Below are 27,745 nucleotides of genomic sequence, written 5' to 3'. Positions count from 1 at the left end.
GAAAAGCCGAGTCGGGGTCGTTCAGCCTTTCAGTTCTTAAAAGGGGCCTGTTGCAATAGGATATGGGGTGTTGGTTTTAAACTAAAAGAGGGGAAATTAAGGCTGGATCGGAGGAAAAAAGTCTTCCCAATAAGGGTGGTAAAACACTAGCACAGGCTGCCCAGAGAGATGATGCACCATCCCTGGAGACATTCAACCTGCTCTAGTGGAAGGTTTCCCTGCTCATTGCAGGGGGGTTGGGACTGGGTGAGCTTTAAGTTCCTTCCCAACCCAACCCATTCCATGATTCTATGACTTCAGGCGGAGCGGGCTCCCGAAGGATTAACCGCCAAACCCTCTCTGTGCAGCGAGGGGCCGGCCCGGCGCAGCCCGGCATGGCGGCGGCCTCGCCCCCGAGCGGGCGGGACGAGCCTTCCCCGTCGCGGAAGGAGCCCCGCGTCCAGTCCCGCCTCCTGTCTGCCCGTTCCCCGTCGAGGCAGCGGCGAAGCTGGGGCACCCGAGGTAACCCTCGAGGTGCACCCGGCGCCGGGCCCGCTGGCACCGTACCCGCCCCCAGCCCCGGCTCTCCGCCCCCTCCGCCGCTCTGGTCCTGTCCCGTCCCCTCCCGGCCGCCTCGGAGGGGCGGACCGGGGCGGGGCGGTGTGGCGGGGGTTCTTTATGCGGCGGGAAGCCGGCGGCTCTTGGAGCTGCGGGTGGCTGCGGCCACAGAGAAGAGCGAGCCGGGAAGGGGGAGAGGTGAAGAGAGGAGCCGAGGAGGAGAAACAAGGAGAAGAAGAAAACGAGCGGCGGCCGGGGTGCTGCTATTGTTCTGCACCTGCCGCCGGCCGGGACACGTGGCGCCGCCGCTGAGCCCCGCTCCTCGCCCGCAGTCGCTTGACCCGCACGCCGTTGCCCGGCACCATGGGCAGAGGGGTGAGCGGCGGGGCTGGGGGGAAGCGCACGGCCGGGAGTGGGAAATTCAAGGAGCCGGACCATGGCCGTTCCCCATTCCCCTCCGGCTGCGGCGGGCGCGGCTCCGCTTTGTCTGTGTCGGGGAAAGGGGGGGTGAGGGGGAGGCCACGTTGTGGCCGGGGCGGGCTGGTAAATGGTAACGGCCGTCAGAGGGCGTCGCCGGTGCTGCTGCCCCCGAGCAACGCGCCCCGGCGGCCGCCAGCCCGCCCGCCTCCGGGAGAGGAAGTAACGGGCGGGGCGGGAGGCGCGCACGGCGGGCCCTGGCGCAGACATGGCCGCGGAGGGGGCCCGGTGCCGGTGAGCCCGGCTGGGGATGTGTGTGTATTGTGTGTGTGGGGGTGTCGGTTCAAGTCCGCCGCCTTCCCCATCGCCGAGGTGTCCCTCAGAGGGGCCTCTAGCCTCCCGGCCATGTGGGGCCCGCAGCCCCCGGGGCTGGTGTTATCTGATGCCCTTTTGGAGCTGAGCTGCCGAGCATGGCTGCTCCTGTGTCTCTCTAGGAGTACTTTAGACTTGTTGAGACGGGAGGGCCCGGGGGAGAAGGAGAGTTGTCAGGATTATTAGGGTTAATTTTCCTCTTGGTAGCAGTGAGGGGGTGATGGTGGTAGGAGGGTGGTGATGGCCCCTGACTTTGTGCCTGTGCTGTTAATAGGGGTGGTAAAAGCCTCGCAGAAGGCCGTGCCGTGGTTTCTGCCCTGTACCAGCGTTGTTCCTACATCCTAGCCCGCAAGGAGGAGTTCTTAATTAAGATCATACCTTGTGAGGTGAACGTGAAGGCTGTTGAACACAGGAGTGAAGAACTTTCTGAAGCTGGGTGTTGTGATCGAGCGCCCGTGTGTGGAGCAGAAACACCTCTTGCGTTGCTTCGGTTTTATTTTGTTTTCAGAAAGTAAAGACCAGTTTCTGGATTTTATTGTTTGGATGTTTGCTTTTCCACCTCCATTCAAACACCACTTCCCTGTGTATCCTGTATAGTTGGAGGTGTGTAGGCTTTTATTTACTTTTGGTTTAGGTTTATTCCTGGAAAATTCCCAAATTTCTCCGCTCCTCCAGGCGAGGGTGAACCACGCAGGGCCCTTGAGATGCAGAGGTGGCAGCCCCATCCCTGCCTGCAGGTGTTCTGTGCTTCCCAAGCACTGTTCAAACATTGACTTGGCTTTGCATTGTCCTCGTCGTGGTACAGCGGGCGGCGATGTTGACATAACTGCCCGAATAGTAGGGGAGCTGCAAGAACATGGCTGAAGGGACAGTGACTTGGAAAAGGGAATTGTGGGGTGGGCTTTTGGGATGTGTTTGTGTGGGGTTTTTTTCCCCTCAGATGCTTGGCAGCCCAGCATGGTGTAGTTCAGTCTGGTGGGCAACAGGCAGTGTGCACAGTAAGAGGTCATCTAAAAGATGCCACCGAGGGAGGATTTGGTGGTATAGCAGTCTTCTGGATGCTTTAAATCGTCAAGCCTTGGAGTTACGTGTGTGTGTATAAGTGCAGTGCAGAAGTTTTGGGGGGTTTTGCGCTACATCGGCTGCACTTATAGGAGATACAAATGCCTTCTGATGCAGAAGACTCTTAGCTGTGTCTCTTCCATTTCAGCTTTCATAGGTTGCATGGGTAATAAAACAGCATTTGACCTGAAACTGAAGTGTGAACTCGAGGGATAATTCGACAGTGTACAGCTACTTCAGGCTTTCTTATAGCAAGTCACAAGATTTAGCAGTGAGAATGCATGTGGATAATTGGGGACCCCTGAAAAATGGAGATGTGAGAGAGCAAGGCTTGTGGAAAAGGCAGTGTGTAGCTGCAACCCTGTACAGCATGTGCCTGCCCTGAGTTAGGGTGCCTGGAAAGAAAACCTCCCTTCTGTGGGAGCCGGGGCTGGAAGAGAAAGTAGGAGTGTTGAGTGTGAGAGAACAAGTTCCTTGCCTCTGCGCCTGTGAGGAGAAGCCAAGCGGGGTGTCTGTTTTACTTTAAATGGTAACGGGACAGGGGGAGGGCTGTGAGCTGCCCAGCTATGTTGTTCAGCCCAAAAAGCAGATTATCCAAGGGGGTGTGTGTAGTGGAGGAAAGCAGACGGGATTTCATTTCTGCTCAGGGCCGCCTGGAAGCTGTCTGCAGGCAGCAGTGTGTTCTACTCCATCTCCCTGGCTGCCCAGGCATAGCACACAGTCGTTAGCGGGTGCTTTGAGTTGCCTCTGGATTTCAGTGCTAATGCTTGAACCCCAGTTAAGGTTTTTGCCCCTCAGAAACTAGGGAAGGATTATTGCGTAATGGACCAACTGAGTAGAAATGTCACAAATCAAAGCAGTGCTTATCTGGTGCAATGAAGAACTCTGAATAAATTACTCTTCCACCACCTTCCTCCTTCCAACGTTGTATCCCTATGGCTAGAGGATATGCCTTTGCTAAAGAAAACCTTGGGCCTAGTCAGCTCATGTTTTTGCAAAGTGTGGTGTAATGGGATGAAGGGTTTCTAGCAAGTGGTCTGTCCCTGTGGATTGTCACACAAGCCGGTGGGATCTTGACATGCTGAAAAGTGCAGAAGGTTGTGCTTCACCCAGGCCTTTGCAAGGGGAAACTGAAGTCACCAGCTCTTATAGAGAACTGTGTCCAGGCCACTCATCTTCATGTGTTTGACAACCTAGTTTGATGGAAAGGTGTACTAATGCTCCAGGCAAAGAAGTGTGGGAGATGACACTCTGTAGCTGGCACAGCATTGAAAAGCCAGGAAGGGCTGCTCAGCTGCGCAGTTTGGTGGCATTTGGGAAGCCAGCTCTGCAGCTGGGTCTTCAGGCAGCTTCTGTGAGGAGTAGAAATGTTTGTCCTAATATCCAGAGAAGACAAGGTGTGTGGATGCTCCTGGTTTTACCCTAATGATGAAAACGCTTGCAAGGTTTAGATCCCTTGTGTTGGGAGGTAAACTTGTCCTTCCATAATTTGAGAAGCGGCACTGCGTGCACAATGAGCAATTACTAGCTGTTGAGTAAAAGCTGCTTTGTACTGGCCTAGATGCTGGTCAGTTGATGCAGTTGATTAGACTTCTGATTAAAGATAGGAGATTGAATGCATCTCCTGGGAGGGAGTAAGAAGGATCCAGAGAAGGTATTCACATCCCTTGCTAGGATTATATAGGGTCACAGAGTGGTGTTTCCAGTCCAATAGGCATAGTCCATATCATGACTCATCTGGTTAATATATTTACTAAAGACTGTCTCATGAGGCAGCAGGACAGTAACTTTTCTGTTTTCTCTGCACAGTTGATTATAATGACATAAGTACTAGAACAGACCAGGCCTCCAGAGACGGTGTAATTTGTTTTGGCTCTTGCTTGATGTTTCTTCTTGGATTAGGTTATGTTAGAATAGTGTACTTCTGAGGCTGATTTGCACCCCTCCCTGGTGCAAATGGTTTCCTGGTCAGTCAGACCTTGTGTTGATGAGAACATCAGCCACCAGTGGCTCAATTAGTCCAGAGTGGAAAAGCATAAGCGGTATCTGACAGATAATAGGATTTTCTGGGAGCTGTATGAAACTTCTTACACTGGTATGTACAAATGTAGTGCTTAAGCTGGGGGGGGGAGGGGGGGAAGCACCCCAAAGCTATGTTTTTTCTGTGGCACTTTTGATGAGTCAGAGTTCCTAGGCCAAGTCATGTAGCAGGGGTGACATTTCTGATGAGACAGACCTTCCTTTGTGTTCAGGCCATGTGATTATTTCTCAGCAAGATGTGGGTCTGGAGTACCGTAAACCTTCTTCACATTGCAAAGCAGGAAAAGGAGGGAGAGAGCAGGGAAATCCTACAGCGGTGAGGGGTGGGATGAACCCCTCCTCCCCTGGCAGCCCAGCCAGCACTAGCCTTTTGTTGAAGGGTTGGGCTCATCTTGCCAGAAGAGACGCAAAGGCCCTGAAGGCACAGAAAAGGGGCAGGACTTTGAGGGATGTGTCAAGTTCAGATCTGAATGATGAAGCAGGAAGTTTCATACGTTGTGTGAAACGATTGTATGGCAAGAGCTGAAACCAATGCTACTGACTTTTACATTTTGTTTAAGGGCGAGATGCAGTACTAAAGCAACAGAAGGGAGGAACCCTGAGCTCCAGAAGATGGATTCCATTAAGGCTCGATTACTTGGGTGCTTAAAGAAACAAGTAACTCTGCTTTCTGTCCAGACTGCAGCTGATTGCTGGGGGTTTTGCTTGAGTTTTTTTTTAAGCAAATCATGCTTAAACAAGAGTAGTGAACCTTTTCATGCTTACCCACTTGTCATTTGTCTCTAGCTGAACGATCTAAATGCCTGCCACCCTGTAAGCTGGGGAAGTTTCAAAGAACCAGGAGGCTTTTAGGTAACCAGGAAGAGCTTGCCAAGCTTTTCTTGGGGGAAGGGGGTGAAACTGAAGGTGATGGACTGTTACTCAAGGCACCGTCTCCTTCACTTTCATTAGAAATCATTTACTGCCTCGTGCAGTAGTTGAGAAGCATGTATTAATGTGCAGGACTGTGTTTGGACTTGTCTGCTAGAGAAATCAAGAGTTGTTTCCTTTGGAGACTGAATGAGAAAAATGCCTCATGGTGACTGTTTTTGACTTGCCCCATGGCAAATTTTTGTGATGCTGGCATGCAAGAATCCTGCTGATTTAAGTTCTCTGGCTTTCACTTCTTTTTTTAATGAAGTGAAATGGGAGTTTTGGTGCAGGAAAGAGAATGTAAGGAATGCTGACAATCTGTAGTTCTGTGTCCTTTTCCTGGATGAGAGGAGGCAAACTTCTCAGCTCCACTTATGCAGAACTTGTTCCATTGCACGGCTCTATAGCTGTATGCAAGGCTGCGGGGGATGCCAAGCCTGCTTTTACTGAACAGGCCAAGAGGGAGCTTCTGTGCATGTGAAATGTAGGACTGTGGCTGCAGTGGTGTGCACAGAACTTTCTCAGAACAATTAAAATCCTCATCTTGATGTAACTGACAGCTGTTTTTAGAAAAGTCATGGGGTTTTGGGGTTTTTTTTTTTCTGTTTTCCCTTTAGTGTCACTTTTGGTTTTGGTTTCTACTTCTCTTGGAGTAAATAATAAAACTTTCCCATGTTTGCTGCTCAACAGGACAGTTCTTGCATCCTAACGACAGTTTCTGTGTCCAGATAGCTCAGGAATCCAGTTTGTGATTTGAGGTGCTCATGCAGAGATTAAGCAAGGCGATGCCTTTGAAACCTTTCCTTAATCGTGTTAACAGTTTGACTGGTGCTACTAACTGCTGTTTGATCTCAAAAGACTCCTCGTGGAGCTCATTGGATGAAAATCTGATCACATTAAACTTGGCAGGGATGTGGTAGGTCCCACACAGAATGGAAGGAAGGGAAAAGCTGCCGTTGGAGGCTTGCAAGAGGCTGGAAATGTATGGAGTACTTGATGAAGGAACTGCACTGCAAGGCTGTGGTGGTTCCTGGTTTTGATACCTTCCAGGGTGTTCAGTTTAGGGTGTCGTGCAGTTTAGGGTTATTTCTGCCTGTAATTCTTCTGTACTTCTTCATCTTTTATGTTTATATGTGCTACGTCACAATTTGTCCTTAGGTGCTTGTTTACCCCATCATTACAAGACCTAACTCTCTGCATGATTTCATGCAGAATTAACCACAACAGGAGTCAATGAAAATCCATCTGAATAAAGAAGCTTTAAGCAAATCATCTGCTCTGTGACGAGTAGGCAAGATTGAGCACAGACTGGATTTGCAGAAGTGTACTATGGCTTTTTATACCATTCTCGATGGTCAAACTGCCATAAATTGAAAGCAGATTTCTGTTGCGTAACCAGCCAGCTAGAGTGCCAAACTGAAAAAGAAAGTGTTGGAACTGATCCCCTAGATTCGAGCCATCAGAGATACCACTTTTTATTTATCTTCAGTTGATAGGCTGCTCCCTGTCAGAGGATGTGGAAGATTGAGAGGGAAGGAGTAGTTAAAGCCTTGAAGGGAACATACTTGTGCACCCGAGTCTTGGTTTCTTCTGCTCCTTCAGCTTGAGCTGGGGCTGGTGCATAAAGACTGACTGAATAGCATGTAGCTTGCTTTCTTCCCTGCTGTACTTGCACAATGTCTGGCTTTAATCTGTCAGGGATGCTGTTGAGCAGACTTGTCTGCTCACTAGCTTGTGGGGTTTTTTCTTTTATTTATTGAAGTGGCTTATCTTTCAGAGAGTCATAGAATTCTTTAGGTTGGAAAAGACCTTTAAGACCATAGAGTCCAACCATTACCCCAGCGCTGCCCAGTCCACCATTAAACCATGTCATGAAGGGCCACATCTACGTGTCCCTTACAGATCTCCAGGGATGGTGGCTCCACCACTGCCCTGGGACTTGACAATTCTTTTGGCTAAGAAGTTTTTCCTGATCTTCAGTCTAAACCTCCCCTGGTGTAACTTGGGGCAGTTTCTCTTGTCCTGTCACTTGTTATGTGGGAGAAGAGATCAGCCACCTCCTGGCTCCATTCTCCTTTCAGGCAGTTGTAGAGAGCGATAAGGTCCCCCTTGAGCTTTCTCTTTTCCAGACTAAACCTCCCAGGTCCCTCAGCTGTTCCTCGTCACACTTGTGCTCCAGACCCTTCACCAGCTCCATTGTCCTTCTCTGGCCCCGCTCCGGCACCTCAGTGTCTATTTTGTAGTGAAGGGCCCAGAACTGAACCTGGTATTCAAGGTGCAGGCCTCACCAGTACTGAGTGTATGCTCAGTCCTCTCATCTGGATCATCAATAATACTGAGCCCTGGGGAACATCACTTGTGACCAACCACCAACTGGGTTTAACTCCATTCACCACCACTCTTTGGGCTCGGCTGTTTAGCTGTTTTTTTACCATTGAAGGGTTTGAGCACCTGTATCTCCAGGAGGATGCTGTGAGAAACGATGTCAAAGGCTTTAGTAAAGTCTAGATATAGACAACTTTAATGATCCATAATAGTTTTGTCTGCCTGTCAGTATTGTGTGTACGGTTAGTGGTACTGCTGTAGAGGCTGTTTCTAATGGTATCGTCTTCTCTTTCAGGCTGGAAGAGACAAATATGAGCCCACTGCTACGTCAGAGCATGGCTCGAAGAAAAAGGGGAAGAAGGAGAGGGACATGGATGAGCTTAAAAAGGAAGTCTCAATGGTAAGAGTGTAGGACATGGAAAGAGCAGCTTTAAGAATGTTCACTTCCCCCACAGCCCTGTGCCTGATGTGATTGGTGTGCCGATAACATGGTGTGACTGAAAGCACTGATATCCCTTCTTGTCCCTGCTGTCTCCAAGCCAGTCATGCTGCAGATGTTTTGGTATCAAGACAGATACGTAGTAGGCCCTGAAACATCACTCCTCAAAAGGCACTTGACACAAAACCCAAGTCTCTGCTTGTCTTGTTACCCATAGCACAGTCTAGCTGCATTTCCTTACCCAGGCAAGCACTGTCTGGATAGCAGTAGTGCAGGCTTTATTGTGCTGTCATGTGAGTAAGACTGCTGTTTTCATTCCAGCTGAGTGGAGTCTGTACAGCTCCATTTACCGCTGGCCCCTGCTCAGACCTCAGTATTATTCCTTCTAATCGTGTTTGAGGCTGTTAGGAGTCTCTCCCATCCCCATCTGTGAATGTTGGATGATGCTGTACATCTGTCTGTGAGTGTCACCCAGCTTAGATATGCTCTCCTTGAAAGATGATGCATGTTTTGTGGTTTTGATTCTGGGCTTTCATATTTTTGGACCCTCTCTTAGGATCTTTTAGGGAAAGAGAAATCTAAAGCTTGCTCAGAGGTGTGATTGTGCCCAGTAGCAATGCTAACTTAAAGTATCTGCTCCCTCCAGTAGAACCTCTTCAGTGGGTCACTGCTGTGCACCAACATGATCCAACTGTGAAAAGGAGCCTCTTTGTGGGAAGGAGCACTGCTTAAGCTGGCAGCATTACTTAAAAATGTGTGAAACTACAGGGTTAATGTTGTGTACATTCTGACCTTCCCCCCCAACTCCTTTCCTTCCTGCCCCAATCCAAAAAAAAACAACCCAATCAAACAAAAACGCTCCACCAGAGAGAAAACCCAAACCAAAAAAAAAACAACAAAACCCACTGAGGCTTCACAGAATCTTCTGGGAATATAAAGTCAGATATAGTCTGTTTGAAAAGCCATCATGTCATTCCCAAATAACCACAAGGATGCTTAAGATGGGACCACTTTGAGTTGCAGAATGAGATAGAGATTCTCTTCACAGAGAAGACATGTTAGGATCCTGCTCTCTCATCACACTGTTACAAATGGGAAACCTGGGGTGGAGGGTGGAATTGCTGAGTTCTTGCTTATCAACCTGCAGGGACTGTGATCTCTTCTTCCCCCCCCCATCCCCAACCATTTTCTTGTCTTTCAGGATGATCACAAGCTGAGCCTTGATGAACTTCATCGTAAATATGGAACAGACTTGAGCCGGGTAGGTAGACTTTATTTTCCCTCCCTCCTTCCCTGATCTGAAAAGGAACAGTCTCGGTTCAGAGCACTTCACAAAGGGAGATCTGGGTGGTCTGCATTTTTCTGTTTAATCTCCCCTCCTCCAGTTGAGTTTCCCAGGCTTTGGGAGAACTGTTGAGCTCACAAATAATTCTCTTCATCCTCCCACTGTAGAGCCTGGCTGCAATAATTTAGTGACTTTATTTGAATTATTCCAAGGTCAAGTTAATTTTTTGGATTGATGTTGGGCTTTTTTCCTGAGGAGTTTGTAATAAAGGCAAATGTTTGTCAAGTTGCAGATGTAGTCTAGTGAGCTAGCACATACCTACAGACTTAATGGTGGCTAGTTGCAGTTAAAATATGACCCTTTTGTAGTAAGAGATGTGCAAATGGCCTAACTAGCCTCAAAGTCCAGTACAGAAGCACTGCAGTGGCTTTGCACCTTGGCTGTTGCTTGCTTTGCTTAATGCATTTTTTTTTGCATAGTCGTGTATAGCAACAAGTCTGCTCTTACTTTATAACGTCAGACTTACTTATTTCTGTCAAAGACCTTGGCTTCTGAAAGCTGAACTTCCTGGAAAGCTAATCCAAAGTGTCACCATCTTTATGGCCCCCAGCTTTCACTTGTTCCATAATTTCATAGAATGGGCTGTTCCTCAGATCTCAAGGTCTGCTGCTGTAGCCTTCTTGTCCTGCCCTTCTTCAGTGTTTGTAGCCCTATGGCTCCTCCAGCAGAATTCAACATACTGTAGCTCCTCTTCTTGAAGAGAATTGCTCCTGCACTTGTGTTGCAGAGCCCTGGCTGTTGTAGAGATCTCCATTACCTCGTAGCATCTTCTTGTTGCTGTGGTAGAACAGGAACAAACTTGGAGCTACTTTCCCCAGTTGGTCTTGCCATGATGCTTATAAAAGGAACCTTTCTTCTAGGGTTTAACTTCTGCACGTGCAGCTGAGATTTTGGCTCGTGATGGCCCAAATGCCCTCACACCCCCACCCACCACTCCTGAATGGGTAAAGTTCTGTCGGCAGCTCTTTGGAGGATTCTCACTCCTGTTGTGGATTGGTGCTATCCTCTGTTTTCTGGCATATGGCATACAAAGTGTGATGGAGGAAGAGCCCAACAATGATAATGTAAGTAAAAATGTCTGGTTTACCTCAAAGGCATGCTCAGCAGCCTCTTTGGCTCAAAGCAGATTAACTTCCTTTAAGCATTCAGTCCAGAAGCTTTTCCCATAACCAGGGGAAATTCAGTATGTGAGCTTAACATGCCTTGGAATGCTTCCACGTAATGAAATGAACAGCCAACTTCCTCTGTGTTGTGTTAACACTAGCTTGTGGACAGCCTTTGTGTACAAAATGTACAGTACCTCCATGTTTCTAATGGGCCACTCAAATACCAAGCCAAATATCATTTATCTGGACAAACTGCCTCTCAGGCAGATCATCCTCTGACTCACTTTCTTTGCTCCTTGTAGCTGTACCTAGGTGTTGTGTTGGCAGCTGTGGTTATCATTACTGGCTGCTTCTCTTATTACCAAGAAGCAAAAAGTTCCAAGATTATGGAGTCCTTCAAGAACATGGTGCCTCAGGTATGGAATACCTCATTTCTTTGAGATCTGCCAAGCTGTAGCATGCTCAAGGTTATTAACTGTTTTAAATGTTGACTTCAATTGCAAAAGGCCTGGCTATTAGTGTGGGTTACTAGCTGTTAATTTTGAGGGGTCTGTGAGACTCCTTCCTCTTTATGTTCCAAGTAACTACTCTAATATGCCAGGGTACTCTTGGGTTCCACCAGCTTACTAACATTCATAGGACACTTTCTCTATTGTCTGGGGAGTTCATTAACTGCTGTGGTAAGTGTTAAAACTGAGATTCCTTCACAAGCAGTCTGTATCATAACTATCTTCCTGTCACCTTGGCAACAAGGAACTTTAATATCAAGAAAACAAAAATAGCTGTTTTCCTTAAATAACATGCATATTGGAGATAAACGTCTTGGTACAAGTAGAAACCTCTTAGAGCCATAGCACAACTATTTTAAGATACTCATCTTTTGATCCCCTTCTTAAGAGTTTTGTTTGACATAGGTTGTTTCTTCACTGTCTTTCAGCAAGCTCTTGTAGTCAGAAATGGTGAGAAGATGAGCATAAATGCCGAAGGTGTTGTAGTTGGAGATCTAGTGGAGGTAAAAGGAGGAGACAGAATCCCAGCTGACCTTCGGATCATATCTGCACATGGTTGCAAGGTACAGCAGTGACAGGCTCTGAAAGCTTCATTAAGAAGGATGATGAATTGGTCTGGTTTCAAAGAATGTCTCCTATGCTGTCAGTGGGTGATGGAGTGGAAGAGAAGGGGGGGGAGTGACTGGTATTTTACCTGCTTGCATTGCTGAAGGCATCAGCCTACTTGTGTATGACAAAGTATTCTCTTCCATGTAGGTGGATAACTCCTCACTCACTGGTGAATCAGAACCTCAGACCAGGTCTCCAGACTTTTCCCATGAAAACCCACTGGAGACCAGGAATATTGCCTTCTTTTCCACTAACTGTGTGGAAGGTATGTGACTGTCCTACTTCCTTAAAGTATCAACAATGCTAGTGATTGAACTGCAAAGGTAAGCAGTGCAAATGGTCTGAGTTCAATTGGTAGCATACTCCTAACATGTAGGAGCAGGCTGGAAGTTCCTAGCAAAGGCTTTGCCTGTTCCAACTGCAGTAATGTTTAATGGCCCAAGAAGACTGTTCTTTTCTGCTCAGACACACACAGCTATGTAGTGTGTTTTTGAGTATGACTGCCATACTACATCAGCATTAAAGTGGTGATATCTTATGATGGATAACGTAATACAAAGCAGGATGGTTAAGTAGAGCTGTAAGGAATACTACATCTGCTGCAGAAAGTAGGAAATTCAAACATCTCTGGCGGAACTTCCTGTTGCAGCTGAGTATGATGGTAGGCAGTCTTTGTGCTGAAGCCGAGAGCATCTTTTCCACTTCCATAGGGTGTCAAGCTGTGACTGTTCAGTGATGGTGCAGAGCTCTGTCAGGAGAGGACTCCTATTGTGTCATCTCCTGACAGATTCTCACCAGCAAACTGTTCTCTGCTTTTTTTGACCTGTCTTGGTTTAAACCTCCACTTTTCCCCTTCCTGCTCCCCAGAGGGATGGGGGGAAGAATTGAAAGAATGTAAACCCCGCAGGTTGAGATAAGAATACTCCAATGACTAAAGCATAATACAAAACTACTACTACTAATAATAATAATAATAAAGGAAATAACCAGGGGAGAGAATATAAAACTAAAAATGGAAGGGGGAAAAAAACCCAAGAAACACAAGTGGTGCCCAGTACAATTGCTCACCACCTGCTGACCAATACCCAGCCCCACCTGAGCAGCGATCTGAGCCTTCCAGGTGACTCCCCCCAGTTTCTATACTGGGCATGATGTGCTGTGCTATGGAATACCCCCCGGCTAGTTTGGATCAGGTGTCCTGTCTGTGTTCCCCACTGGCTTCCCATGCTCCTCCTCACTGGCAGAGCATGAGACTGAAAAGTCCTTGATGGGGCAAGTGCTACTGAGCAACAACTAAAACATTGGTGTGTTATCAGCGTTGTTCTCAGGCTGAAGCTGAAAACACAGCACTGCACCAGCTACTGGGAAGGAGAAAAATAACTGGTACAGCTGAACTCAGGACACTAACCCGCAAAGAAAAAGAAAAACAACCCAGCCAAACTGAAGGATATTCTTAATCTTTCTCAAAAGCCTCAGGGAGAGAAAATGGACCCTCTCCTAAAGGAGGGAAGAGGATATTTTCTACTTGAAGATGGCTTCTAATTCCCTGTAATTGGCACTTGATTCCCTGGCATGGAAAGGAGAGAGCTTACAGCTTGACCAGTCATGAGTATCCTGTGCAGCACGCACTTCCACGTACTTCTTGTTCTGCTAGAGATTAAGAAATGCTGCAGTGGGAGACTTTGACTGCTGTAATGCCTGCCTGCAGAATCTTGGGCAAAGCTTGCTAAACTCTAGGACAGGCTGAGCAAATTCTGTTTAGTGTGTTTTGGGAAGGGGTTTTGGTTTTGAGCACCTCTCTTTTTTCTAGGCACTGCCCGTGGTATTGTCATTAGCACTGGGGATCGCACTGTGATGGGCCGTATTGCCAGTCTGGCTTCTGGACTGGAAGGGGGCAAAACTCCAATTGCCATGGAGATTGAGCACTTTATCCACCTCATCACTGGAGTGGCTGTGTTTCTGGGTGTCTCGTTCTTCATTCTTTCACTCATCCTTGAGTACACGTGGCTGGAGGCTGTGATCTTTCTCATTGGGATCATTGTTGCCAATGTCCCTGAGGGGCTGCTTGCAACTGTCACGGTGAGTGAAGCTGGGAAAAAAAGCTTAAATGAGTTATGTATATGGCTTATGAGGAGGTGGAGTGCTTCATGCTCAGTGTGCATTCAGAGGTAAACACTAAACTAATAGAAGGTACTTTGTGGTGAGTGTGTAGTGTTAGGCTTTCTGAACTTGATGTATTCAGACTAGCTGCCTGAATCAATGTCAAGTTCTGCAGCTCTTTATCTAACAAAGATGGGTTCCTAAGCTAGACCTGCACAGAAGCTTGGCTTTGTAGAACTGAAATGAGCAAAACTGAGAGTTCTGGACTTGCTTTTCTGTGGCAAAAAGGGACTTTCCTGTTAGAACTGTTTCTACACCCACATGCACACCAGCCCCTGCAACACTGAAGGGCTGGTGGAGCATCCTGCAAGCTTTGCTCTAGCCTCAGCTCTTGATCTTGGGACCTGGCAGAGGTTCTTGTAAATTTGGTTTCCCAAAGACGTAGTGTGAGAGGCCATAGTGAGAATATCTAGGTGTGCTCAGCTGTGGAGGAGGTTGACAGGGCTGGAGGCTTCCATGCAGCCTGAGGAAACAGAGCAGCAACTGAAGCAGCGAATGAACAGTTGGGAGCTAGAACCAGATAAGAGCCTCTGGCAAGAAAGGGTAACTGAGACTGCTCATTTCCTACACCAGTAAGTTGCAGCCCTATCACTAAAGCTATTTTGGGCCTTCTCATATGTGGCCTCCCTCCATCTATTTTGAGAATTCCTATGATTAGGGAACTGCAACTTTAACTAAAATTTTACTCCAGGGCATGTTATTTGCTTCCAAATGCTCTGAAAAGACGAAACTGAATCCTTGAGAGTCCTTCTGGAAGCTTTATGAGGAAAATGTCATTTAAGCCTAGCAGCTGGGCCTAAAAGCTGCTGTTTATTTTGCACTGGCAGGGTGAGCATGGAGTTAGGGAATTGCTGCAGGCACATAAGCGGTTTATCATTCCCTGCCCACAGTGGGTTGGGTAGCACAGTCCCATCTAACTTGTCTTCTTCCTTGTCTCCAGGTATGTCTGACACTAACAGCCAAGCGTATGGCTCGTAAGAACTGCTTGGTGAAGAACCTGGAGGCTGTGGAAACCCTGGGCTCCACATCCACTATTTGCTCCGACAAAACAGGCACCCTGACACAGAACCGCATGACTGTTGCGCACATGTGGTTTGACAATCAGATTCATGAGGCCGATACTACAGAGAACCAGAGTGGTAAGAACATCTCTTTGTGCTTGAGGCGTTTTCCTGAGGCTTCTTGTGCACCTGTACTTCTAAGAGCCCATGTTTCTAGCTGTCCAGTCCAAGTGAAGCTCACACTGCAAGGATTTCAAACGTATGATCTACAATGAGCATTAAAAGACTTAAGGTGACACAGAGAAAGCTTGCATTTTCCCACAGTTCTGTTTAATCCCTAAACTCCACATAGGCTGCTTTTGCTTGGAGTTACTCCACTGGCATTTGAGTCTCCTGAATGTTCAGTTCTTTGTTTGTCCTGTGTGTAGAAATGTTTGCTGTTCTGTACTTCAGAGTAGCTGATTATTTTTGCCAAAATACATCTGATAAAGTTGCCCCACCTTAAGTCTTGCTGCAAGTGTGGACAGCAGAGGTGTTGACCCTGGTTATAAATTGACCTGGACATAGATGGGAAATTTCCCATGTTGAAATAGAAGGCTGCCCTTAAACAAGGGTTTTCCCAAACCATCCTGGTTGTGTTTGCAGAGCAGTAGCAATGAATGCAAGACTTCTGCAGGAAGTTTCTTCTAGATAATGATAAGAATCTGAAATCTCAGGGTGATGTGCAATTGAGTGAGGTATTTGCCTCTCCAGAAGGGTTCAGTACAACCAAATTCAGGAGTTTCCTAGCTGTCCTCAACCTTGTGAAATGTAGTGCTTGCAACATGTTATTAGCATCAATATTTTTTCACTGGTGTTACTGCACCCTGCCCCCAACCACTCCAAAACATTGTGCTTGTCTGAGCCACTTAAAAAGAGCTGTTTTATTGGTCTTTAACAGTAGTACATAAATAGTGCTATTTGGAAGCACTTGGTTTTGGCCTGGCAACAGTTGGCTTGGCTGCAGTAGAGATAAGCCTAGGAGATTTCACTTCATGGAAGGTGCGTTAGCTTATCAACTAACTTGCTGTTCAGTTCATCTCCCTTGAAGCCAACTTCAGGGTCAGTGTGAGAAAAGCAGGATCTTTCTTGAAGGATTGTTCCTTTGGGAGCTGTTTCATCCAGTTCCTGGGTGATGGATAAAGTGAGACAACGTGGAGGCTCTCTCAACAGGCCTCTGAAAGAATGTTATCTGTGCAAAATTCCTTGGCTTTGTCAGCCTGGATGCTGCTGTTAGTGGAATCTTGAAAGCAAAGGTGTTCTCTTGCACTGTTGCTGTTCCACCCTCTGGTCTTAAAACAGTCAACTGCTCATCAAGTACTTGGGAAGGGAGGAAGTTTGAAATAGATGTAGTGTGCTAACAGGCTCTAAGCGTTCCTGATTTCTGAGGTAAAGGCTTCTTGCTCTTAAAACTATGGGATTTCAGGCTTATTTTTTTGAGGGGTGCGCTTTTTGACATTCTTTTACTTTCAGGTGCTTCCTTTGACAAGAGCTCAGCTACTTGGAGTGCTTTGTCCAGAATTGCAGGTCTCTGCAACCGTGCTGTGTTTCAGGCCAACCAGGAAAATATACCAATTCTTAAGGTGAGTTCCTAAAAGAAATATAAGTCCTGTTCCCTACCACTGCCCTTCCATAATGGTAATGGGATTACATCCTGTGGGTGACAGGAACCTGCAAGTAGAGCTATCTGCCACTCTTAGTCTTTACTGCAGTTTGGTACTGTTGTAGGATATGGGACTGGGAAGATACATTTCCCACAGCAGACTCTGGGCATCCACTAACAGTCTGTGTGGGAAGTCAGATGCTTCAGACAGGTCTAGGAAAGACAGAAAAGCTTTCCTAGGCATTTCCCAGTGTCTGACTGTTCCAACAGTCTCTTATCTCTGGCATTTGTACATTTAAAATCTACACACATCCAGTTCTGGGAGCTCAGAGTAGTAGACACCAGAGCTGGGAGGGCAGCAGTCATGAGAGACTGTCTTTAGCCAGTCTGTTCTCACTGGCAAGTCTTGGCTTTCTTTTAAGCTTTGCTGGTTCAGCGCTGATGCAAATAGCAGCAGAACATCAATTCAAATTCCTGCTTCTGAACTGTGACCCAGCCAGGGCTGAAATTAACTGAATGGTGCTTATCTGTCAAATACTAGTCATGTTGCTTTGTAAACTTCCCAGGGGTGTTCTTGTACTCTGGTAATAGAAATGATGGAACAGACTATTTTTCCCTAGCACTCCTCTGACTGTAACTTCAGCTCATGTTCTTTAGACCTCAGATGAAGAGCTGGAGTTCTTCCCATCTAAGGAAGACTTGGGAGGGGGGGTTTTGAAAAGTCTTTAGATACCAAAAAGCAGTAGAAAAATGGGAAGAAAGGGGAGGAAGGAGGGGAAACAAAAAACCCACAAAACCAAAACCCAACCAGAAAACACCCCCCAAAAAATCCCCAAAATTCTCTTGGATAGAGAGACCAGAAGGACAAGAAATACTTAGTTTAAAATGCATCAAAGGCAACTCAAGCAGGACATGGAGTACACACAGATCTTAAGGGCTGAGAACCCCCATCTACAATCTGTATCACTGCCAACCTAATGGGACAAGAGATGGGGACAGATTAAACCTTCCCTGCCAGAGGCTCACTAAACTGATCTTGTGTGAGGGTGGGACAGCACATGCATGTGTTCGTATGCATGTCATCAGTCTTCATGTCACATTTGCTGTTCTTCGTGGCAAGGAATGTACACAGTTAAAGTTTACCCTCCAGCTCTCTTTCTCTGGCTGCATCTGGTTATCTGACTTGCTCTGCCCTTTTAAAGGGCTGCTTGCCTTGGCACCACAGGACTGCTGCTGTCTCAGAGTAGGAGGCCTGGCATTCTGAAATGCAGTATTTGTCACTAGATAATAGAAGTATTTATTCACTCTCATACTGTGTTATGTAGAAGCTGAGATGAATACACCTGAGTTGAATACATGTTCCTTTAAAAATATCTGATCATCTGTGGTGAGTGTGCTGGGATGTACACATTGATAGTTGTCTCTTTCCCCAGAGAGCAGTGGCAGGAGATGCCTCTGAGTCTGCACTTCTAAAATGCATTGAGTTGTGCTGTGGTTCTGTCAAGGAGATGAGAGATAGGTATCCCAAAGTGGTGGAAATACCATTTAACTCTACCAACAAGTACCAGGTAAGCATGTGCATTTAAGGGAAAGCTGCTTTGTGAAGCACTGGTGTAAATTTGTATGCACTGTGCCTCAAAACTTGTTTTGGCACTAAAAGCTTGTCTAGCCATTACATGCTTGTTGACTATACAGTTAAGAGGTTCTGGAGCTGCCTTGACACTAAGGTGTCAGCTGCTGAGAAAGGACCAGACGTGTTTCCAACCTGTGCAGCAGTAGTGCACAGAGAATGGAAGAACTCAAATCTTGGAGTAGGAATGAACTGCTTGAAAGTGACCTTAAAAGGTAGAGCTTGGATAGGAAAAAGGTCATTGTAATATATGTGGTTATATGTTAATGGTAAAGAATACATAGGAATTTTCCTTAATTGTTGAACCTATTTAAGGTGCAGGTAAATGGAAACTAGAGCAGAATATCACAAACTGTCCTGAGCTGCTGTAGTGGACAACACATTGAGTGATGGAGATTACTTTTGACCTTCGCAGTACATGACTATAACACCAGTTGTATTTCTTCCACCCTAGCTGTCTATCCACAAAAATGCAAACCCATCAGAATCCCGTTACTTGCTGGTGATGAAGGGAGCTCCAGAGAGGATCTTGGATCGCTGCAGCACCATTCTTATTCATGGCAAAGAGCAACCACTGGATGAGGAAATGAAAGATGCTTTTCAGAATGCTTACCTTGAATTGGGAGGCCTTGGGGAGAGAGTGTTAGGTAAGGAAATGCAACCTTAAATTGAAAAGATCTGTCCCTTGTGCTCCTGTGCAAAGTTCTGTTCCTGCAGTGTAACCGTAGTGTTGAGTCAAGGTCACTTCAATGCATATAGGAACAGTTCTGCTTTAGCTTTTAATCTAAAAGGAAGCCTGCAGGGTCTTATCTTGCCCAGCAGCTGAGTCCCCTAGACCAAAAGGAAGCAAAGCATTTGGGACCTTCAGTCTCCATGGGGCCACATGGATTTGCTCCTCTGCATGTGAACCAAGCTGTGCCTGGGCACCTAGCAACAGAACATGAGTGTGATTCCTGCCTCAGTAGCCGTGTTGTTATTGTGCAACTGTTTGCAGAAGCAATAAGCATTTGCTCTCTTCACCTCCTGATGTGTAGGAACAGAGTAAAAATGGATTTGATGTGTTACAGGATTCTGTCACTTGGCTCTGCCTGACGATCAGTTCCCTGAAGGCTTCCAGTTTGACACAGACGAACTGAACTTCCCTGTAGACAAACTCTGCTTTGTAGGACTGATGTCTATGATTGACCCTCCTCGTGCTGCTGTGCCAGATGCTGTTGGCAAATGCAGAAGTGCTGGGATCAAGGTAGTTTATTCCTGGGTTGACAATAAGTTTGCTCTATGCCTGTGGATATAAATGGCTTTGCTTACTCTCTGTGTTGCTGTAATGTGAGCGAGTGAAGTATTGGTCAGGATTTAACTACTACTAATTGGGGTTTCATTTCTGAGTTAAATACAAATGATTGTATGTTAATGGACTGAAAATAGAGTTGGACTCCAAACTGACAGGTGCTGATGACATGGTGTCCCAAAGCAAGCATGTGATTTGGCTCAAGTGTGTTCTGCATGTCCCCCAGCACTGACTGAGATGAGAGTGCGAGGCACAGGCTGGAAATAGAACTGAATCTGACTTGGGCATTAACAATTCTCTTTGTCTTCCATCCACCTCAATCCCCTGCATACTGGTAACAGATCACTGCCTGTACCTCAGGCTTGCTCTGCGCCAAGGCTTGATTGTAGAACAAAAGCCACGTGGCCTTTCTGATCTCAAGGGACCTGCCTTTGAGCAGTGTTGCTCTGCAGTACAGGCACAGCTTTCACAGCAGTCTGTTTGCGTTTCAGGTTATCATGGTTACCGGAGACCATCCCATCACAGCCAAAGCCATTGCCAAGGGTGTCGGCATCATCTCTGAGGGCAATGAAACTGTAGAAGATATTGCTGCTCGACTCAACATTCCTGTCAGCCAGGTCAACCCCAGGTACTGACTGGTGGGGAAGGCCAGTGCTGTTCGAAGGATTAAGCATTTGCCTCTCTGCTTGCCTTGGATAATGCCTCAGCATCTCTCCCTAGACATGAAAAGCTTAGCATCTGCTTAGCCTCCCATATTGTGGCTCTTCAGTGTGTATCATTGGTTATATGAAGAATGCACAAGGCTGTCCTGAGTGTGCATGTCTCTTGTAAATGGGAAGTAGTTAGAAGTAAGGACTGTACAGAAAGCTGGCAGTTTCTTCCACTGTTTCCCTGCCCCATAGCTGCCTGTCCTCATGGTCTGTCCCTTCCACTGGGGGAAGGAAACAGCTGGCTGAGTGAAGTCTTTTTCCCCTGAGCTGAGCATTTGCCCTGCCTGATTCATGTCATGGCACAAGCACCATGTACTGGCCTAATGTAGCAGACAGGAAAAAGTATCCAAAGTGGTGAGGGGGGTGGGGGTTGGCTGTTCTGGGACTGTTTTGAGCAGTGATGCTGCAGAGCCTGAAATTGTGTCCTCCTGTGATTCCAGATCTTTAAGTAGAGGGTAGGTTTAGTTTTGCCATCAAACGTACTCAGTCAAGCTTATTTGGTGAGGTAACCTACAGGCAATGGGAAAACTCTGGTAAAAAGAAAATGAGTTTGTTTAGTCACAATCCAGACTGAATGAGCTACTGAAAGTAAATTGTTTAACTGTTTTATATTGTTCATAGAAAAGAGGTGCGATGCCTCTTAAACTTGGTCACTCAAAGCCCAGTTCTGTCCCTCTTGCTCTCAAACTCTCTTCTGGGTCTGATTGCAGGTGGTCAAAGGGAGCAGGACTAGGACTGGGTAGAATAATTGACACTAGTCAGTAGCTTCAAGCAGAATAAATGTGAAAATGGAATCCCTTCCTCACAGGGGTTAATGTTAGCCCTCCTAGCCTGGTGCAGAACTGAGGCATCCTCAGAAAATGTGCTTTGGCATAAGCAGGCTGTTTGCAGAATGGCTGGGCTGTCTGCATTGCTTAGCTTGACCCAGCCTGTGTTTGGGCTGGAGGGTAGCCATGCAGTTTATGAACTGTGAATAGACACCCTGTAGAATGAAATTGCTTGGGGAAGACAAGTATTGTGGCTGAATTCTACTCGCTTCTCAAGGGTAACTTCACAACCTAGCAGTGCAGGCTGAGGGTCACTGGACTGTGTGACTGAGCAGGTCAGCAGCTGGCTGTAAGGGTGAGGAAGGAATTTCCCACTCTAATGATGTCATGAGCTGTGTGGAGAGTCTCCTAGACCTATAAGGGATGGTATGTTGGGTTAGAGAGGTGGTATTTTGCTGTAGCGTGCAGGGTACCAAACCAGTCTAAATATAACGCTGCATGCTTTTGTTGAAGAGTGTGAAATAGTCTGAAGGAATACAGTGTGAGCTCTCTGTGAAGAGCCACATGTAGATCATCAGTCTGTTGCAAAAAGGATTGCTTGCAGAAGACCACAGCATCTCTTGTGATGTTGGAAGCTAACAGCCTGAGCCAGGGACTCTTCTTTTGCAGAGAGGCTGAGCTGTGGAAACAACTAGTCTGTGCCTTGATTCATTTTAAAAAGCCATAGAGAGAATCAGTCTCTCTATGAGTCTCTGGGGCTCTTTGTCTGTTGCTTGGCACTGTCTTTTTCTTTGTGTTCCCCATGTACCTTTTAAACTTGGATCATGTGCAGAGTCTGCCTGGATTAGTATTTAGCACAGCAGGAACCAGTCTTTTCCTGGAGCACTGAAGAGCTGTAGTAGGCAAATACAGCTAATGAGAAACTTAGTTTAACTTGTGAAGTAAAACATCATACCGTCTCTTAATTGCAGGGATGCCAAAGCTTGTGTTGTTCATGGCACAGATTTGAAGGACATGAGTAGTGAACAACTGGATGACATCCTGACTCATCATACAGAAATTGTCTTTGCCAGGACATCTCCTCAGCAGAAGCTTATCATTGTGGAAGGCTGCCAGCGCCAGGTAAAGAGAGGGAGTCCAAGGATTTCATATGGCAAAATTCTCAGATGTGTATATATGTATATATATATAACTCCTAACCAGAGCTGCCTTCTGATGTCGCAGGACTTAGTCCTCTGAGTGCCATCAGGTAAAGGGCCAGACTGAGATCTCAGTCTGTCAGCAGCCACCAGCTGCTGATGTCAGGCTGCTCTGCAATACATAAGGGTCTTTCAGGAAAGTATCTTAATTCTGCACCGAGGCTTTCTTCTCATCCTAGAATGTTGAACACTTAATTCCTAAATGCTCTGGAGGTGCCTGGGAGAGGAGGATTTGACAGGTTTATATATTGTCCAGCATCTCTGTTAACCGTGCTGCTCTCCAAGCCTGATCAGAATGGGGAAAAGGGGTGAGGGAGGACAAGGAGAAATTGAGGTCTCCTTCCAACAAACTGAAGTAGTTTTTTGTGCTTTATCACCTGAAAGATAGGAGAAAGTTTTTCTGCCTGAAACATGTTACATGATGATTTCATTTCAGTCTTTCTATCCCTCTCTTTGTGATTAGGGTGCCATTGTAGCAGTCACAGGTGATGGTGTGAATGATTCCCCAGCCCTGAAGAAGGCTGACATTGGTGTTGCTATGGGTATTTCTGGCTCGGACGTCTCCAAGCAGGCTGCTGACATGATTCTGCTGGATGATAACTTTGCCTCCATTGTCACTGGGGTTGAAGAAGGTGAGTTTATGACTTGTGTGCAGTGGTGGTGAAGTGGCATAATTCAGCAGTGTTACTGATTCCCTCTGGAACAGAGGTTTCTGGAGGGCTCTCCTGTTTTTTTGAGCTTATCTCCACAACTGTTTTCAAGGAGGGCTTTCCCTCTCCCTTCAGAAGTCTTCTCCCTTTCCATGGGACCAGCACAAGCCTTTGGGATGGGTAACTGGAAGAAGCAGCTGAGTAACAAAGCTACTTTGTCCTTTTCCCTATCACGTGAGCCTAGAGTCATCTTTGCCAGCTGAGTCTGACACATTTCCCTCTCTGATGGAGCAATAGCTCTCAAACAGGAGCAGAACAGAGGGTGCTTCCAGGGCCTCTTAATGATCCTCAGAGCCCAGGGCTTTATATCCTGCTGCCGTGTGCAGTGAACCCTGAGTGCTGTGCCCAGAAATGTTACTCTATATAGGTGATGCTGTGCATGGAGCACAGTCTCACCTTTACATGCAAGGAATCCCTTCAGGTTGCTGTACTAGCATTTTGCTTTTCAGTGTTAATACTGAAGCTGCCCATGTGCTACTTGGCTGCCTTCTGCTGATAACAAAGAGTTATGTTAGTTGTTCTCTCTTCCTTGACCCAGGGCGTCTGATCTTTGATAACCTGAAGAAGTCTATTGCTTACACCCTGACCAGTAACATTCCTGAAATCACACCGTTCCTGATCTTCATCATTGCAAACATACCCCTTCCACTGGGAACAGTCACAATCCTCTGCATTGACCTGGGCACTGACATGGTGAATGTTGTCTTTTTTTGCCTTGAGAAGAAATGTGGGTGTTCTTGGGGTACCTAAAGAAAGAACCAGGTGGAAGGAAAATGCTTAAGTAGTTTTCTCTCGTGTTCTGATTGAAAATCATTGTCATTTGGTACTCCCTGTCTTGTAGCTCTCTGAGTCCGAGGGCCCTTCAGTTCCATGTAAGGGCAAACTGGGAATGGGGAGGAGGATAAGGTCCTTCCTGAATACTGCAGCTATGATTTTTGGACAATGCAGTTTCTCAGATGGAATGTATGGGGCAGGGAAGGCTATATGCAGTGGAGAATTGGAACTGTTCTAACAGCAGTCCTACTACCTCCAAAGGTACCTGCTATTTCCCTGGCATATGAGCAAGCAGAAAGTGACATCATGAAGAGGCAGCCCAGAAATCCCAAAACAGACAAGCTGGTGAATGAGCGGCTGATCAGCATGGCCTATGGGCAGATTGGTAAGCTGGTCTGTTTTCTCTGGTGCTTATTTGAACTCTGTGCTAGCAGGGGATATACACCACCCTAACTCAGTGGTTGTGCTGCTTACCTTGGTAGGGTTGAGGTTTGGGATATGTGAACCAGAACCTTGGGCTGTTAAGAACTTGCTGTGATTCTGTCCCCATGCCACATAGCGGTGGCTTGTGCAGCTTGATCCGCTGAATCACTTTCACAGTAATGTTGTTTAATTGCATAGTGCTGTAAAGGAACTGGCTGACAACCAGCTCTCCTCTGGTTCAGACTTGTTCAGCAAGAACATAGATCCCATTGTTAGTTTAATTAGAAGGAAAGGATTCTCTCCAGCGTATCCCTAAACACACAGTATTAGGAGCCTTGATTAAAGGCAGCTACAGAGACGTGCCCAGTTTGCAGGACAGGAGCTCATGCTTAATTGCAGCAGGCCTTGGGAACCTTCTTGACTGTATTTTGCAAGGGTTGGGGGTGGGCAAGGCTTAATGAGAATACAAAGAGTGTTTTATCTTGTGTCCTTGAGTACTGTGCTGTCACAGCACAGGGCAGAACAGAACAGAAGTAACTCTGTACAAAGTTGGGAGGAGAAGCTGCTCAGTAAGAGGGATGCAGATGAGTGATGTTAGCAGGAGCTATTTCTATAGCTGTTACCTGGGAGACTGAGCCCCACAAGGAGCAATTTTTTGGGTGTTTGGGGTCTCATGGAGACTGCTTTCCATTGTAATTGCACTGCACAGTAGCTTCATCAGTCTTGTCATCCTTTCTTACCTGTTCAGGTATGATCCAGGCCCTTGGGGGTTTCTTCACCTATTTTGTAATCATGGCAGAGAATGGGTTCTGGCCTTACGGCTTGCTAGGGATCAGAGTTCAATGGGATGACCGATGGATTAATGATGTGGAAGACAGCTACGGGCAGCAATGGGTGAGTTTTGAGGCAGAGCTTAGAGCCTGCCAGCCAAAATACTAATGCCTGCTAAACTTTATATAAGTTACAGCGAGCAAAGGCAGCATGTTTGAACCAGTGCTCTCTGCCTTGCTTCCTAGACCTACGAACAGAGGAAAATAGTGGAGTTCACTTGCCATACAGCCTTCTTTGTCAGCATTGTGGTTGTGCAGTGGGCAGACTTGATCATTTGTAAGACCCGAAGAAACTCCGTCTTCCAGCAGGGAATGAAGTAAGTCGGGTTGTCCAATGAGGATGTATTCTCCAGCACACAGTATTCTAGTTCTTTATCCCAGCAGGGTCTGGGCATTTTGGCATAAGTCTTCAACAGTCTGCTGCCTTGGTAGTGGGTAAAAGAGGGAGCGGGGATCTCCTTCTTGCCATACCTGCCATGGTTGAGACAAAGTGAAATGACTTCTGGCATTGTCTGTGGGAGCTAACCCACCTCAAAGGACACTGACATGCTCCATTACACAGTCTTGTGCTGAAGCTGAGCAGCTGAGGGATCAAGAGACCTGGTGGCATGAACCTCAGCCTCCCTCTGATCTGTGATGAAAGCTATTGCTGGTTAGTTGCTGACTTAGTTGTGATATGGAATATCTTTGTCTGGAGACATAAAAAGACCTTTGGAACAACTGTGCCGTCAGCTTTGATGGCCTGGTAGTCTCCATCTGATGGATTTCTGGGCTAGACAAGAATATCTGTTTCTACTCACTACCATGTGGCAACTAGATGTTTTTTTAGGATATCAGCTGGAAAAGTACTTTGTCTCTGATTGCTTTCCTGTTTCTGCTAGGAACAAGATCTTAATATTTGGTCTCTTTGAGGAGACTGCTCTGGCTGCCTTCCTCTCCTACTGCCCTGGCATGGATGTTGCTCTAAGGATGTACCCTCTCAAGTAAGTCGCATCATGCTTTTTGTGCAGCAGGCTGTACCACAGAACAGCAGTGCTGGGGTGGGGAGATGGATAAAAGTGGTTATGAGCTTGTGGAGCATGGAACCTAGTTTTAACCCAGAAGAGCTCAGGCTGGAGGGTGCAAGTGATCCTTTGCTGTAGTGTGGCACACCAGGGGTTTGATACTCTTTACTGTTTATGGAATGTTTACAGGGAGCCTGCAGTTCAGTGCCCCACTTAAAGCAGCACAACCTTGGTTGTACCACTGTGCTCTAGTACAGCTGCTGTTACACTTACATGGGGTATTTTTATGAGTAGGGGACTGCATCTCTCAAGACAGTTGAATTGCTGTAAAACATAGGCCAGGTGACTCTTTATTAACTGATGATGATGGTGTCTTGTGCCTTTTTTCTGCTCCCCATAGAAATAGTACTAGTAATGGAGTCTCTGGAAGATGCTGCATAGTGCAATGACCAGCCTTCCTAACAGTGGGAAGGGTGCCAACATCTTAAGCATTGCTCAACAGCATTGCAACGTTTCATGACAGGGTTTAGTCTCAAACTATGAACAGCTCTCTAGCTTCTGTGCCATGAAATTTTCATGGCAAAAAGATCCTGGTACACCTTGTGTCCCATTCAGAAGTGTCATCTAGAATTTGGTTCTCAAGTGAGGGCCTTTGCCCAGTGCTTGCAGCAGCTAGATGTTAGCACGTGTAAATCATAAGTGAAGTGAGTGCAGTTCAAGTGAGCAGGGCTATGGGCACAAAGGTTATGTGTACTTGGAGGAAATGCTGCTAGATTAGTAGGTGGGGAGGTGCTGGTACAGAGAAGCATAAAGGTGCTGTGACGCACCTCATGTTGGAATTAATAGCCAAATAGTGGATTAACTTATTGCAGCAGAAAACTTGGTGTTAATTCTTGGCTTGGAGGGTTCTCAGCTAAACCACAGCTTTGTGGTTGCTGATGCACTGTCAGGCTGGGACCTGCTAGCCTTCCTGCACTCCTCTGTGCCATGAAGTCAGAGCTCTGCTAGGCACAGAGCATCTTTGCTGCCTGTGTTCTTACTGTCTTCTCTCCCAAACAGGCCGACCTGGTGGTTCTGTGCTTTCCCGTACTCCCTCCTCATATTCCTGTATGATGAAATCAGAAAGCTCATTATCAGACGCAACCCTGGTGGTAAGAACATAATGCTAATCTGTGCGTTTCCTTCCCTGCCTCCTCAGGCTGCTGAGCTCTGTAGAAGCTTTGACAGTGCTAAGGACCCCCAGTGCAGACACTGTGCAGTGCTGCGTTTTCCCCTCCTCAACACTAATAGTGCAGTTAGTTCAAATTAAGGACTTGTTGTTCCTCTCCCTGCATTCTTGTGCAGCCTATGAAAGTACCAATGCACAGACACAGATGGAAAAGACTGATAATGCTTTGGGTAATTCTAGACAGCCGGAACAGGGTCTGAAAGCTTCAGCACATCAGTAATTTGGCAAGACTTTTCTATTGTGATGGGTCACTTCCTAGTTCAGGTGCTACACTGCAAGTTTGCAGAGCCTAAAAGGACCTCTCATGAACCTCCTAAGTACTCTGCTTTAGGACTAACTCTGTTTGCTCCCTTCTTTTCTCTTAGGTTGGGTGGAAAAAGAGACCTACTACTAAAAAGCGCCTGTAAACCATTCCACGCACAGCCCATGCCACCTCTCCACCACCTCCCCTGTGTGCGTACTTCATCTTTGGAAGCACAGAACTGTGCTTGGGCAGGAGTGAGCTGAAACTAAAGGAAACCTGAAGAGACATGGACTGGAGGAGAAAGCAGTGGGGGAGGTTGGGGTGGGGGGAGTGTCTGACCATCAGTCCATGGGGATGAGAGTTTGAGTAGTTTTATGTGCCTTTTTGTTTTTGTAAAAGGAAACCGAAGATTTTATATGTGGATTTTTACAAATAAAGATGGATTATAAGAGGATGCCCCCA

The 27,745-nt window shown here is 46.7% G+C and overlaps 1 protein-coding gene across 1 annotated transcript; it reads left to right on the top strand.

Annotated features, from left to right (window-relative positions):
- The first annotated feature begins 690 nt into the window (after positions 1–690).
- ATP1A1 (ATPase Na+/K+ transporting subunit alpha 1) lies at positions 691–27,745 on the top strand. The gene is made up of 23 exons (XM_061365563.1): positions 691–912; positions 7,961–8,065; positions 9,306–9,365; positions 10,310–10,513; positions 10,858–10,971; positions 11,493–11,627; positions 11,821–11,938; positions 13,484–13,752; positions 14,774–14,972; positions 16,347–16,456; positions 17,910–18,044; positions 18,561–18,753; positions 19,174–19,349; positions 19,886–20,022; positions 21,843–21,993; positions 22,534–22,702; positions 23,319–23,473; positions 23,816–23,939; positions 24,726–24,871; positions 24,994–25,124; positions 25,689–25,790; positions 26,871–26,962; positions 27,405–27,745. Exons 1-23 carry the CDS (start codon positions 901–903, stop codon positions 27,431–27,433), a joined length of 3,066 nt encoding a protein of 1,021 aa, XP_061221547.1. The 5' UTR covers positions 691–900; the 3' UTR covers positions 27,434–27,745.

This window comes from Neopsephotus bourkii, unplaced genomic scaffold (genome assembly GCF_033783945.1).
Source record: "Neopsephotus bourkii isolate Nb327-2 ecotype Australia unplaced genomic scaffold, CSIRO-AGI_Nbou_v1 NB_1287, whole genome shotgun sequence".
NCBI lineage: Eukaryota > Metazoa > Chordata > Aves > Psittaciformes > Psittacidae > Neopsephotus > Neopsephotus bourkii.
This window is presented reverse-complemented; position numbering and strand designations above follow the sequence as displayed.

Coding starts and splice junctions, on each gene's coding strand:
- ATP1A1 (XM_061365563.1), top strand. Junction 16,457..17,909: donor AAAATATACCAATTCTTAAG/GTGAGTTCCTAA, acceptor CTCTTTCCCCAG/AGAGCAGTGGCAGGAGATGC. Junction 25,791..26,870: donor CTAAGGATGTACCCTCTCAA/GTAAGTCGCATC, acceptor TCTCCCAAACAG/GCCGACCTGGTGGTTCTGTG.